Source organism: Protopterus annectens, chromosome 17.part0, assembly GCF_019279795.1.
Source record: "Protopterus annectens isolate FY-2018-M chromosome 17.part0, PAN1.0, whole genome shotgun sequence".
In the NCBI taxonomy this organism is placed as follows: domain Eukaryota; kingdom Metazoa; phylum Chordata; order Ceratodontiformes; family Protopteridae; genus Protopterus; species Protopterus annectens.
Window position 1 is genome coordinate 326,525,009 of NC_056751.1, and position 14,165 is coordinate 326,539,173.

Sequence of the window (14,165 nt, forward strand, 5' to 3'; positions counted from 1 at the left end):
TTCATAATAACATTCAATTTTGAAATAGCAAAGTTCGTTGAAGCTTTTAAACAAACATGGAATTTGGCAGTCCCCAAACACATGAATGAAGATTTTGGTGGAAAACCTATGGTAACTTATAGCAAAGGCTTGAATGTTAAGAACTTAACTGAAAATCAAATATAGGGATTTTATACAAATCGAGTATGTTGCATGAACAACTGTGGAAGATGTAAATTATGCTGGTTCATACATGAAGCTCCTTACATATTAGTGGATGGTTTCCCACGTAGTTTGTCTTGTCCTGGCAACTGTGATTGCAGTTTTGTATATGTAGTATACCTTGTCACCTGCATTGGCAGTACAGTATTTTATATAAGGAAAACCATTCGGAGACTTAGAGACTGAAAGGGAGAATACCTTTACAACATTAAAAAATGTCAGTCCAACAATGCTTTATATAAGCATTCCACAACTTGCTTGAATTTTAAGAAATCTACATTTTTTATTATAGATGGGGTTATTAGGTCTGTTAGAGCAATTGATGTTGATTCTCACAAGACTTGATTCTTACATGGGGTAATTGGCTAGGCTTAAAATGGCCTACAAGGGCAGTTAGCCTAGTAACTAACCTATGAACCTATGAAACATAAAAAAATATTTTCACTGTGATGAAACAGCAAGGCTTAAAATGACTTGTGGGCTGATAGCCTAGTAATCTCCTTGGATCTCCTATGATAAATTAGAACTAAAAGAGTTGACTTGTCAATTAAGATTAAATGCATGCAAGTGTCAAGGATTAAATGGGTCTACTTCTATAGCAAGCTTATTTAATATTAAAGCAAGTAGAGTGTAAGGTATTTTAGACATTGATAGTATTCAATGTAGAACATATAAAACAATCTATAAGTATAGCACTATGTACCATATATGTACACTTTGTTGTCATTATATCAGAATATATTAGAATGCAGATGAAAATAGTAACATCGTGGCATGTAGAAATATTTAACTATAAGGTTAGAATTGGGTTTAAGTTTAAGTTCATTTAATATATTAGTTGATTGAACAATGTTTTTGAAATGCTTTTCAAATACTTTTTAAATTTTTTTTGTGACAAATGATAATCACTATGTGTTTTATTTATTTTTTCATTCATCAGTGCGCACATGCATTTTAAATATGCACTATGTCAATGTCTGACCCAGCTCTGTTAGAAACTCTACATCTAAAGAAATCCCAATCCCTCCACACCACATGCTCCAGAGAACTCAACTTCATTACCACAATCAGCACAACATGATGGAGGGACAGGTTCATAACCCAGACACTGCCCATGCTCTGTAATAGACTTCCCATACATGTCAAGCAGAGCACTTTACTGGCCATCTTCAAAAGAAATCTTGATGAGTGGATGGGAAATAGAAAGTTCACCCCAGGGATCATGCCAGTGGCTCTGCTTGATAAAGGCACTGGGAACTAACGTCGGGCGGCACGATGCCAGGGCACTTCTATGGACTAGGCTTGTAAAGGTCCAGGGCCATTAGCCTAGTACACACCTATAAACCTATGTCACTTTGAGTGAGTAATTTCAAATAGTTGATTTAATTGTTAATTCAAGGTTTCAGATCGGCTCTGATTGGAGGATTTATATTTAAAAGTAAGAAAAAGCTGTTAGGTTGTAACTCTGGTGAAGTCCTACCAGTAATGGAAGAAAGGACTTAGTTCTCTTTAAAAGTCTTACTTTAAAGTGTGCTTAATAAAGCAGTCTATCTTTGATGGAGCCATATGCTGAGTTTGTTGGATTTGGAGTAAGAAGCCACATTAAGAGAGAACTCAATTAATTTATAATTCAGCAGTTAACCGGATATGTACATCAAGATCTACTTGTGTGGTGTGGCTGGAGTTCTTATTTTGATTATTATTATTTCCACTCATTTTATAAGATAGACAGATGCCCTCCCACCACACACACACACACACACACACACACACACACACACACACACACACACACACACACACTTACATCATCTTAGGAAGCTGTATTTTCCATTGAGTAATCTCTGCAAAAGTTTTAGCAAATGTTGTATTCAGACATTTCTGACAATTAAAACAAATCTGTAACTTTTTTCCTTCATGGAAGTATATTTCAGGATTTCATTAGTGATTCAGACTAGTCACATATATCTTAGTGTATTATGATTATTTATCTACATCCCTTCCTTGTTAGTCATTGTATTTTTATGGTATAGTAATTTTATGCAAATCTGTATTGCCATTTTTTACAATATCTGCCTGTAAATATCTACTTCTACTCAGTCCCAGTCATGACTGAAAATGTCGGCCTCACTCAGGTCATATCCCGTAGTATGAAATAACAAAATTAAAAAAAAATATGTCATTAGATGCTCTTTAAACCCTTTACTGTATATGAACTGAAAATGGGCTACACAGTCTACAATGATACTGCAAATGGAATATTTTGACAATATATACACCAAGACTGTAAACAGTAAAGGTTATTTGTCAGTGTCCATGTAAATTACTGCATTCAGTAAAATGAAATTAATAGATACTGTATCAGTCTGCTAGTACATAAAATAAATATTATTTCCCATCCTGGAAGGCATCTGAGACAGACAGATGACAAACCATACAGATCCCATTTGTTATAATAAGAAGCATCAGCTACCATTAGTCTAACACCATTGCTTCCCATACCTCTCAGACTCCAAGCATTAAAAATAATAACACTGACCCTTAAAAATCATAGCAAGGGACAGTCTTATTGTTCCCAATAGAGGGTCTTTATATATTAGACCTTATATAGTTAATGACAGCAAATCTTTGTATAGACTTAGTTTATGTACATAATAAATTACGTACTCATAAATGGGTCTGACTTTGAGTAACATTATAAATTACAGAGGAGCAAGCTTAAATTCATGGGCCAAAATCATGGCACTATGCTGAAGATTTGCCTAAGTATTTCAGGTTATAACAGACTGGCCTTGAAAAGACCAACATGTATGCATACTACACATATTACACACACATATATATTGACTATAGGAATGGGCTATGGAGATGGAGTGTACTGAGGCATTCACTTGGGTCTAGTAAAGGATGAGAAGGAATGAAGGTAGACTGTTAAATGTACAGTAAGAACAGAATAGATAGGCCATTGGTCTCCCTCTGAAATAAGAAATATATACTACAAAGAATGATTTACTGATCTGTGTTCAAATTTGTTGTAAAGACTGTAAAAGCAAAGTGCTAAATGTCAGCCATAAAAAAATATTGTATGCTAACATTTGTGTCATAAACAAGAGTCAATAGTAGAAGAATTATTCAAAAGGCAAGCAATCTAAAAATGTATTAATGGCTCCCACTGCTGGAAAAATTCTATAATCTTGCTTAGCTGTCCACTTATGACATCAAGAGGATAGCAGCTACAACTACATGGCTTTGTGATAAATTTCCAGGCAGCTACCTTCCTGGACAATTTATACTTAGGCTTCATTATCATGCAAAGTGCTTGCATGAGGACTTTAATACATTTTGTATTTCTTTTAATATATCACTCATCTTTTGCTGCTTCTGAATGATCCCTAACACTTTTTCCAATACCTTCTTTGGGTGAAATCTAGTGAAACCAGTAAATTAAATTAGACAAGAAATTAAAACAATTTCAAGTCCTTCCATTAATCAAATGATATTGTCACAGAGATAAGAAAATGAAAGTCTTATCCAATGCCTCGTTTAAATTGACTTGGTATGAAAAGAGTTACTGGGATCAGTTCACATGCTGCAAACCCAACAACTTTTCCATAGGGGTTTCAGTTTAGCATTTGGACTCTGGCCTTGGCTGACGGCTATTAAGACTCCTTTTTTTTTGGAAGGCTACTGCAGGCATAATTAGCATGCTTTGCCCACTTATAAGATAGATTAATAACCTGTTTCAGATGTGTATAACTTTGCTTTCATCTCTTTTTAGAGAAATGTTTCTACCAGCAATCTTTGACTGTCAATTTTATTGTGTTTTGAGTAGAAACATTGTTTACACGTGTTTGAGAGAATCCCTGAAATTTTCCTGATATGTCCAGGTCATGTAAAAGCAGCTAAGTGTTGATAATTTTAGACAAAGATAATAAACACATCCATCATCCCATCATTCCTGATATCTTCAGGGTAGACATTATTTAGTGTACTGTCATATATTTTCTGCCAAAATGAGAAGCAGCTTATTTCTTACTATTTAAATTTAAAGTGACCATCATCACAGCCTGAATGAGTATTGACTAGTTTACTCAAACAGGAAAAACTGTGCAAAATGAATGTGATTCATTAGAATTTCCCATGGTTCTCAGTTGATTTCCTATACATCTTTTAACATATATACATTCTGTCTTTGTGTGTGATTGTGTGAACATATGTTTACAGTTTATGCACTATAACAGCTGCATTTTCACTAACAAATGCAGGATATTTGCATTAAGGTTTAAGGCATCTTTAGTCCTGAATTCCTAACTGTACCACAATTCAATATTCTGAAAATGGCATTTAGAAGCAAAACATCAACCATAAGGATTGCTGCTTTAGAACATTCATCAGATGTTAACCATAAGGATTGCTGCTTTTGAACATCAATTATAGATTCATAGGTTCATAGGTGTGTACTAGGCTAATGACCAGATCAGATGTTAACCATAAGAGTTGTTGCTATAGAACATTCATCAGCTCAGTTTGAATTAGCTCCAAGCAATGTCAGTCTTCATGCCAGGTCTGGAAATTCATTGAATGCCCCAGAAGACAAAATATTACATCTCACTCCATGGCCATCACCAAGAACCATAGCACTAAAAAAATCCTAATTATCCCTTGAATAGTTTAATTCTTGTTTGTACCTGAAGTGAATTCTCATCTGTATCATTGCTGTGGTGTATTGGGGGGGCAAAGCAATGACCAGGAGTTTTTTCATGTACCTGTTGTACATCATTACAACTTGTAAACCAGCACCACTGTTGTCCACACTAGCCACTCTCTGAGGACGTGCTCTTTCAATTTTAATAAAGTACATCCTTGTGTACTAGTAGCACAAATATTTCCTGACATTACATGCCATCCCTTCCGCATGCAGTGTTATACAACTGCCCCCATTGTGTCAAAGACTGCCTAGCCACACTGTTCTGTTTATGTTTTCTCTATCCCCCACACTGTTTTGGCTTACCAAGAATATCTTGCCATGTCCATTTGTATATTTCCCTGTCTTCACTGACATGCTGGTATAGAAGCTTTTTGTACTCATGAACAAGCAATATTTGATGCCTAGAGGTGTGAGTAGGAGTTAACTGCAGATGCACCTGGAGGTGTCACTTGGGTGTAATGTGTTAACTTAGTTTCTGAAGCTGTTAACTTCTTTGCTCTTAATTTGGCATTTCTCTTCCTCACTGACACAGTTTGATGTTTCCTTTACATAGATCATCCTTTCCTTACTGTCATTCATAAGTGGCCTATAACCCGACACCTTCAAGCCTCAAAACCTCTTGTCAGTAGCCATTTTCTATGGAATCAGTAATGTCTACTCTCTCCTCATGTGCCATTGCTTGCAAGAGTCCCATATACCAACGCAGAATCCTTGCATTTTAAAATAATATTACTAACCTAATCTCCAAGTAACTCTTGTTTGTTCATTTGTCATATTCTACATTTGTTCTTCACCTTCTTTCTCCTGCCTAAACAGATACCCCTCTGTTCTGCATCACTCTCCTGCCTAAACAGATACCCCTCTGTTCTGCATCACTCTCCTGCCTAAACAGATACCGCTCTGTTCTGCATCACTCTCCTGCCTAAACAGATACCCCTCTGTTCTGCATCACTCTCCTGCCTAAACAGATACCCCTCTGTTCTGCATCACTCTCCTGCCTAAACAGATACCCCTCTGTTCTGCATCACTCTCCTGCCTAAACAGATACCCCTCTGTTCTGCATCACTCTCCTGCCTAAACAGATACCCCTCTGTTCTGCATCACTCTCCTGCCTAAACAGATACCCCTCTGTTCTGCATCACTCTCCTGCCTAAACAGATACCCCTCTGTTCTGCATCACTCTCCTGCCTAAACAGATACCCCTCTGTTATGCATCACTCTCCTGCCTAAACAGATACCCCTCTGTTCTGCATCACTCTCCTGCCTAAACAGATACCCCTCTGTTCTGCATCACTAACACTCCCTCTTCCATTCATCTCACTTTAAATGTAAAGCCATTGAGATGTACAATTCCAGCTAAGCATTGATCACCACTGAAAGTGCATGTGGCTAATTTCAGTCTCACAAAGGAATTTGAATCCAGTGAAGATAAATATGTATGTATATATATATGTATATATATATATATATATATATATATATATATAATATGAATATTTTATCATGTTTTCTATCAAGATGTTGAACCTCAAAACAAAATCTATTTAATTGCCCAAACTGACATTTCTAATTTGGGAATGTCACTTTTACAAAATGTTGGAAATCATCACCTCGACATCTGCATTTAAACTTATTCAAAATGCCAGGCAGTGATGTCAGACCCTCAGGCACATGTGCTGAAGCTACCATAGAAATTATTTGTCTACAGCACAGGTTTTTACAATTTTGCAGGCAGCAAGCCCTTCTGCACCCCCCACATCCCCTGCATATTATATATTCCAACTACAGGATCATACTGCAGTGAGGAAAAGGGTGAATTTCCCGATCCCCACTGTCCTCCCCTTTTGTCTTCTCAAATGGCCTATGCAACAGCAACAGTTTCTAGATCATCTGGCTTGTTGTTGTCTGAAAACTCGGTACAGTGTCTTTCCCTGTTTAATGCTTCATAAACTCAGCAACGCCAAATTACATTAGTACTGGTTTAAAACAGTGGACAAATTCTAACTTCTGGCAAATACTGCATAGTTGCGCTTGGAAAGCCAATAGTTCTTGCTACATGTTATAACAGGGAAACCTCTTCCTGGTAAAAAATTGTAATTGCTGTAACCAAAGCTGTGTTGTTTTTGAATAAGTAAGACTACTCATAAAATTCAGCTAAACCTTCAATGTTGCAACAAGGTTCACAAATTTAGTTTCCAAATATCCCAATATATTTTGCTGATATAAAAGAGATTAAATCTTCCTTGGCCAAACAGCTGTGGAATTTGATAGCTAATGGTGATTCTCCATAAAGAAATGTATGCAGTAGTTCCAGCACAAATTTGTATGGCGATAAATGTGAAAGGAGCAAGCACTGCATATTTACAGAGTATTAAATATTATATATTTTCTCTCATGTTATAAAAGGACTCTCATTCTTTGTCTAAAAAGTATACATATATAACCACAATCCTGTTTTTGTGACTTAATGTGTGTTGTTTCATTTTAATAACTGCTGTGGTTTGCTAAATATAGTTATAGTTAAGGCTGTTAATGGCAGTATTTTGAATATGATGTATTCAATGAGCACTTCCTAGAAAGAATGAGGGCATTTCATTTAACATTTTGACAAGAATACAATATCTACTTAGTAGATCATTATAAAAATGATGAAGTATAGAAATACAAAAAAATTCCTGATGGCATAGGAACATACCTATTAATCTAGTATGCAATGGGATACTCTATTGTTTACATAATCACAGGGAGCTTAATATTAAATATTTAATAGCCCTATAAAATTCAGAAAAGTTATTGCTGATTAGAAATACATAGTCATTGAAAGTAAATTATGTCAAAAATGCATAACTCTGTCCCAAGGTGTACTGTGAAGTTTCGGTTTGAGAAAAGTAGGATGCTGCCAACATCTTAAGACACACAATAGAAATATGGAGAAGAAGGTTTACCTTACAAGTTATTCAGCATGGTTTGAATGCATACTAATGTGTGATTAAACATTTTTTATTACAGAAAGTTATTTAGGACTGATGTTGGTGCAGTTAGTTTTTTTTCTTTCTTTCTTTCTTTCTTTTGATCGACGTTTTAGGGATATAAGTACAGCTGAGTGGACCATCAGGGTAAGTGAATCACCCAGTCATAAGCTGTATACAGTCTAAAGAAATAATATAGCATATGAAAAATAGGCATTCTTGAAGGATATTACACGTCTGAAACTGGATAATATATCCAGAACTGTAGAACTGTTAACGGGTGTCAGTATTTTATGATGGTCGAGTACAGTTTCCAAATATTTTTTTAGGTGTGGATGTGTATAATGAGAGGGAAATAAAATCTATTACTGATTTTTTCCCCAGAAAACTGGATACATATTGCAGATATCTGTATAACATCCATTAATCATATATTTTTTCCAAGTAAGTTACTTGTCTGATAATGATGAAACAAAGTGAGTGTGAGTGGATAGGGAAATAACAGGGATATTACAGAATCTTTTTATGTTTAATATAACATTTCATTCCATTTCATTTCACCACACTTAGTCATAGAAGTAGCTTTCCTGTGTGCAGTGGAAATGAACATCTTATGCCAGAGGTAAAACAAAGGTAGCAGCTGTAGACAGTCAGTCACACTGAAAATGCAATTATCACTGCTCTGATGTTTGGCAGGAAAAAAATATGCCCCATACACAATTTAAAAATAAATGTTGCAACAAAGTTTGTTATATTTAAGGGTCTGGGAATTTAATTTTTGTGGTCTTGGGTGGGGTATATATTTAGAAGGCTGTGAAATTGTCAGTCAATTATATGCTTAATTGACGATGGAAGTTTCTGTTTCTGCCTGCCTTCTACCACTTTTCCAGAAAGTCTGCTCTAATAACTGTACAGACTCAGTCTTTCAGTTAATTGAATAATACAGATTTCGGAAATGATGCTGAGACACTGGGGAGATACTGTTACATTTAAAAGAAAGTCTACTTTCTCTTGTTAGAACAGACACATTAATTGAAACCAGAAAGTCAGCATGAAGTGCTCTGACAGAAAATCTGCTTCATTAGATCCTGAATGTTCACTGCAGTTCTGCTTCTTTTCTATAACACTGCTTTTTTGTCTTCTTTATTTTTCACCTGCTAACTTTCTATTCTTTTCCTCTTCATCATCACCTTCCTCCTCCTATGTTTCCATCAGTTTCGATGAATCACTGATGTCCACAGCCTCCACACTGGAGCAAATCTCAGCACTACCAAGTGATCCAATCAAATGCCAAAGGCCGCGCACCCTACTGCGGCAACAAAGTCTTCAGCAGCCATTGATTCAGCATCAGAAACCCATGCACTCTCAACCCACCACCAGCCAGAGTCTTGGACAGTTGCAGCTTCATCCACATTCCCAAGCTTCCTCGACAACAAGCAGTAACGCAAGGCCATACCGGAGTGGGCAAACACGTCAGGGAGGGCTAGCTGGCTCAAAGTGTCGACCTGCTGGGGGACGTAGTCGATCCAACCCTGGTAGTTGGGATCATGTAGTGAATCAAATCCGAAACAGAGGGCTGGACATGAAATCTTTTCTGTAAGTCTTTTTTTTCCTCTTTCTTGCTTACTGTTTGCTTTTCACAATTGCAGTAGAATTTTAATTCTTTACTGTTTAAAAAAGTTTACATTATAACTCATGCTACATAACTTGAACTTGTTTAGTTATTTTCAAAAAAGTTATTTCTGACAGTTTGAGGACAGAACTTTGTGGTGTTAATCTGACTGTGTTTCTTATTTGCTAATATATTATTTTAGAAGTAGTCTAGTTTGCTATAATGCTAAACAGTCACTGTCATGTAAAAACTGTCTTCCTATTTTCTGTTGTTGAAACTTATATTATTAAGATCTGTGTCCATGCTTTATGTGAAAGGTTAAAACTAGATAGTTTCTAAAAATTCTGCCAGCCTTATCTTTTACTATACAAAATGTATACTTTCATCCATGTTTTTTATACATTGCTCTTATATGTTATAATTCTGATCTTAGTTTATATAACCACATCTGTTCTACTTACACAATCTCATACTGATTTTTTTCATCACTAAGTGGTGGGATAAAAAATAAATACATACATACATATATACATACATATATACATACATATATGCATACATATATACATACATATATACATCTTAAAAAGAATAAATGAGTCTGAGTAGCTCTGAAGTTAAGTGCAACCTTTCCAAGACATATTTTGTTTTGTAAAATTATAGTTTTTTACTTGGATTGTCTGTAGAATATTCATTTGAAAGCTAATGAAAAATAGAAGGCAGAGATAGTATTTAGGTATTCATTTAGAATTATTTTATCACACAAACAGCATGTTATAGTTTTAGTTTAAATTGTTATGATAAAACAGAAGCAATGATATAATTTGCTTTTAATACTGAAAACTACATTAAGAAAACAAGAGGTAACATTTTCTTAGGAGTATCATGGATAACTGTATTTCTGTACATTCGATTTGCAAATAATTTGAAAAGAATTATGCTGTAGTTGTATCTTCCATTTAGAAATGCAAATGAATTTAATTAATATGCATAATTATTATATTATATTATATTATACATGAGGATTCTATGTACTGCTAAGAAAAATGAAGCAGTGTTTAATTTGTGTGTTAAATATCTGACTTTTATCTATTTTAATAAGGCAAACTGAGTTCTGAAATTGAAATAGCAAAAGTAATATAGTTCCCCTGTTATCCATAGAAATTCTTTACTTTGGCTGATAAGTAAGATTTCTTGATAAGGTTACAGATTTTTTTTCTAATAGAAGATATATTTTAAAATTATTTTGCATTATTACATTTTATGTGTCAACAATTGTAGCAATTGTTTTTATAGTGACTACATTGACTACACTTTGCAAAACATTGAAGAGCCACATCATCAGACCAAAAAAAAAAAAAACTATATATAGGATATAAAAATATTGTGGATAAATGGCTATGATTACAGTGATAAATAATACCATTTAATACAAAACTGATTTAAAATAATTTTTGCATGAATTTTAAATATAATCCAAATTGAGTAGTTCTATATTAAACTCTCTTAATTTCTTCTAAATTAGCTTTTACACCAACAGTGATTTCTATATCTTTTGTATTGTTTCAAGAGACAACACAAGTTATGAACCATTTTACACAAAGCTCTTCTTTCTTGGTTCCCTGTTATTAATTTTAAAATAGCAATTTCCTTTACTCATGCAAGTAGGTTTATGCATGTGCATTGGTGCCAACTTCTACTTAACTAGAATTTACAAAGAAAACCATATTAATGCAGATCATCTTCAAGACAAACTCATTTCAAAGAGTTTACCATTATCTTGTTGTGTACGTCAATACCTTTCGCACGCTACATTCTAAAAAGTGAAAGAATATATGGGAAGTAAAAGCAGCTATATGTACTTCATAACCTGCTAGATGTTTAAAGACATTCAATATAAGTAATTTGTTTATTGGTATTTAGCTAGAAAGAAACAAAGATTCAGATCCCTCTATTTTATTAGCTAAATGTTGTCTAAGAATAATAGAATAGGTGGGTCAGCAGAGCAATTGCAAATAAATTGAACTCAGATGACAGAGAAAGATTATTCATAAATAGGTACTATAGCAGGTTTGTGCCTGTTTGCTTTCATTGGAACTACTACTAACTTTGTCTTTGAGAAAAATCTTACAGCTATTTATAACTCACAATAACTCATGTATAAATGTGACTTTAAGGCCTGCTGTGCATATATCATGCAACTTTAATTATCTAAATCGGGTGTCAAATCCCATCACTGGAAGTTGTATTCAGTATGGTGAATCTCTAGTATATTTTCACTTAAAAATTAGTTCAGTGTTTTTTCCAAGGCATTCCACCAAACAACAATTTTGTGTCTGTCAGATGCTTTTTGATTAATACAGTGAAGCATTAGAAATCACTAACAGATGTTGACTCTCTCGTTATTTTTAGATAAAGGAATTGCTGTAGCATTCCGGTATGCAGTGTGAATTAAAAACGTGTTCTGCAACCACATAGATGTCATGAGCATGCAAATTACACACTGAATAATTTGAAAGTTGTGGGCTGTTGTTGAATGAAATGCAAGCACAAGGTGCTGATTAGGGCGTGCAGACATCACTTACTCAGTTCTTAAACTGGACCACTGTCTTCTTTTTCTAGTGACACCCTGTAGCACCTGCAGTTTAGCCCAGAAAAAAATAGACAAAACAGTATTAGCTGTTTCCTTCATAACCAAAAAAAAAGAGAGAGATAGAGAGAGCAAATTGTGTCAGTGTTGTTGCCTCACAGAAATGGTTTCCCGGTTTGACTCTGAGCTATGGTACCTTCTGTACAGAATGTGTATGACATCCCTGTGATTATATGGCTTTTCTCCTGATGGTCTGGTTCCCCCCACATTCCAGAGACATGCAGTAGGTGGACAGGACACACTAAATTGGCCATTGGTGTGAACACACCCATGTGCTTCTGTATGTGTGTGTGTGTGTGTGTATATATGTGTGTGTGTGTGTGTGTGTGTGTGTGTGTGTGTGTGTGTGTGTGTGTGTGTGTGTGTGTGTGTGTGTGTGTGCATGTGCATGTGTGTGTGTGTGTGTGTGCACGTGTGTGTGTGTGTGTGTGTGTGTGCACGTGTGTGTGTGTGTGTGTGTGTGTGTGTGTGTGTGTGTGTGTGCATGTGTGTGTGTGTGCATGTGTGTGTGTGTGTGTGTGTGTGTGTGTGTGTGTGTGTGTGTGTGTGTGTGTGTGTGTGTGTGTGTGTGTGTGTGTGTGTGTGTGTGTGTGTGTGTGTGTGTGTGTGTGTGTGTGTGTGTGTGTGTGTGTGTGTGTGTGTGTGTGTGTGTGTGTGTGTGTGTGTGTGTGTGTGTGTGTGTGTGTGTGTGTGTGTGTGTGTGTGTGTGTGTGTGAGTGTGTGTGTGTGTGTGTGTGTGTGTGTGTGTGTGTGTGTGTGTGTGTGTGTGTGTGTGTGTGTGTGTGTGTGTGGGTGGTAACCATCGTCTCTAGAAGATTGTTACTGTTGATGTGACACCTGGACCATATGTGCAGAACATAGGAAATGGGTCTGTGAATATGATGAGGAAGGTTCTCATGAACAGAATATGCAGCTTTACGCCTTCAGTTGATTCTCCATACTTTAGAGCCTGTATTTAAATACATAGTGTGTCAACATCATAGATCATGTAAAATGATATCACACCGATAGTATGTTAAAATATAGGTTACATAACAGTGTCCCTTGCTACTGATGTTGAAGCTACTTTACGTATTATTTATTTATTGGGAAAGTCCAGCTGGACATTAGTCCTTTTTCAGCAGAGGCCCCAGTAGAAACGCTCCACATAAAAACATGTATAAGAGTACATAACTTCAAAGCAGTACAGACATAGAAAAGGATCCTGTTACATGTTGATGATATATGAAGAGCTTATATCACAGAGGGCATGTACATAACAGGATTTTAAGTAGTTTTACATAGTCAGGTAGTAGAATGTACAAAATTATAAAATGCATGATTAACATGGACACATAGCATATAACATATATATAACATAATAATATAGAAACATAAAATAAAAATCATAGTTCTTATTAATAATGTTAAGGTAGATCATATTATCATAAAAGAAAAGAACCATACTGGATAGCAACATTCTTACAAGGAAAAAGGAGAAAGGAGTATTTCTTTGCGGAAATGTGCAGACAGAATTCAAATCATGTAAGTTCTTGCATTTTCTCACACAGATCCCTATCATGAAGATGGTGAGTGAATGCTGTTACTAAGAATAACAGACCGAAACTCAAATCTTACAGATGGTTTTAGCTTATTCGTTGGCATTGAGGAAGGCATTGACCTTCATCAGTAATAATTTGAGTTTGACTAAAATCACAGATACCAAAGCATAAGGTCAGAGGAGGATAGATCACATTTTTTCTGTTGTACCTACTCTGGTGGGGCTGAGAAGCCCAGGAGAATTATTAGTTTCTAACGGACAAAGAGTAGGGCTGGGAGCAGGGTCCATGAGGGAATGTATAGTTTATGGAAGTGCATTAAGTCTCTTTTACAGGCACTACCGGAGTCCCAGGATAGGCACATTAAAAAAAAAATAAACAAAGACTGACGGCAACTATATTTGATGACTTTGATAACTTTGGAAGGAGAGCAGATGTACAGTTAATGTAAGTTACAGCTATACCAACCATATGTCCTATATCTTGT

The 14,165-nt window shown here is 35.5% G+C and overlaps 1 protein-coding gene across 1 annotated transcript in view; it reads left to right on the plus strand.

The window, feature by feature from the left end:
* The window catches only part of SYT7 (synaptotagmin 7), a 1,049,768-nt gene that overhangs the window by 49,234 nt on the left and 986,369 nt on the right, over window positions 1–14,165 (plus strand). Inside the window, exon 4 of the mRNA XM_044059178.1 lies at window positions 9,094–9,474. Within this exon, the coding sequence (XP_043915113.1) occupies window positions 9,094–9,474 (381 nt within the window). The remainder of the gene's footprint in view (window positions 1–9,093; window positions 9,475–14,165) is intronic.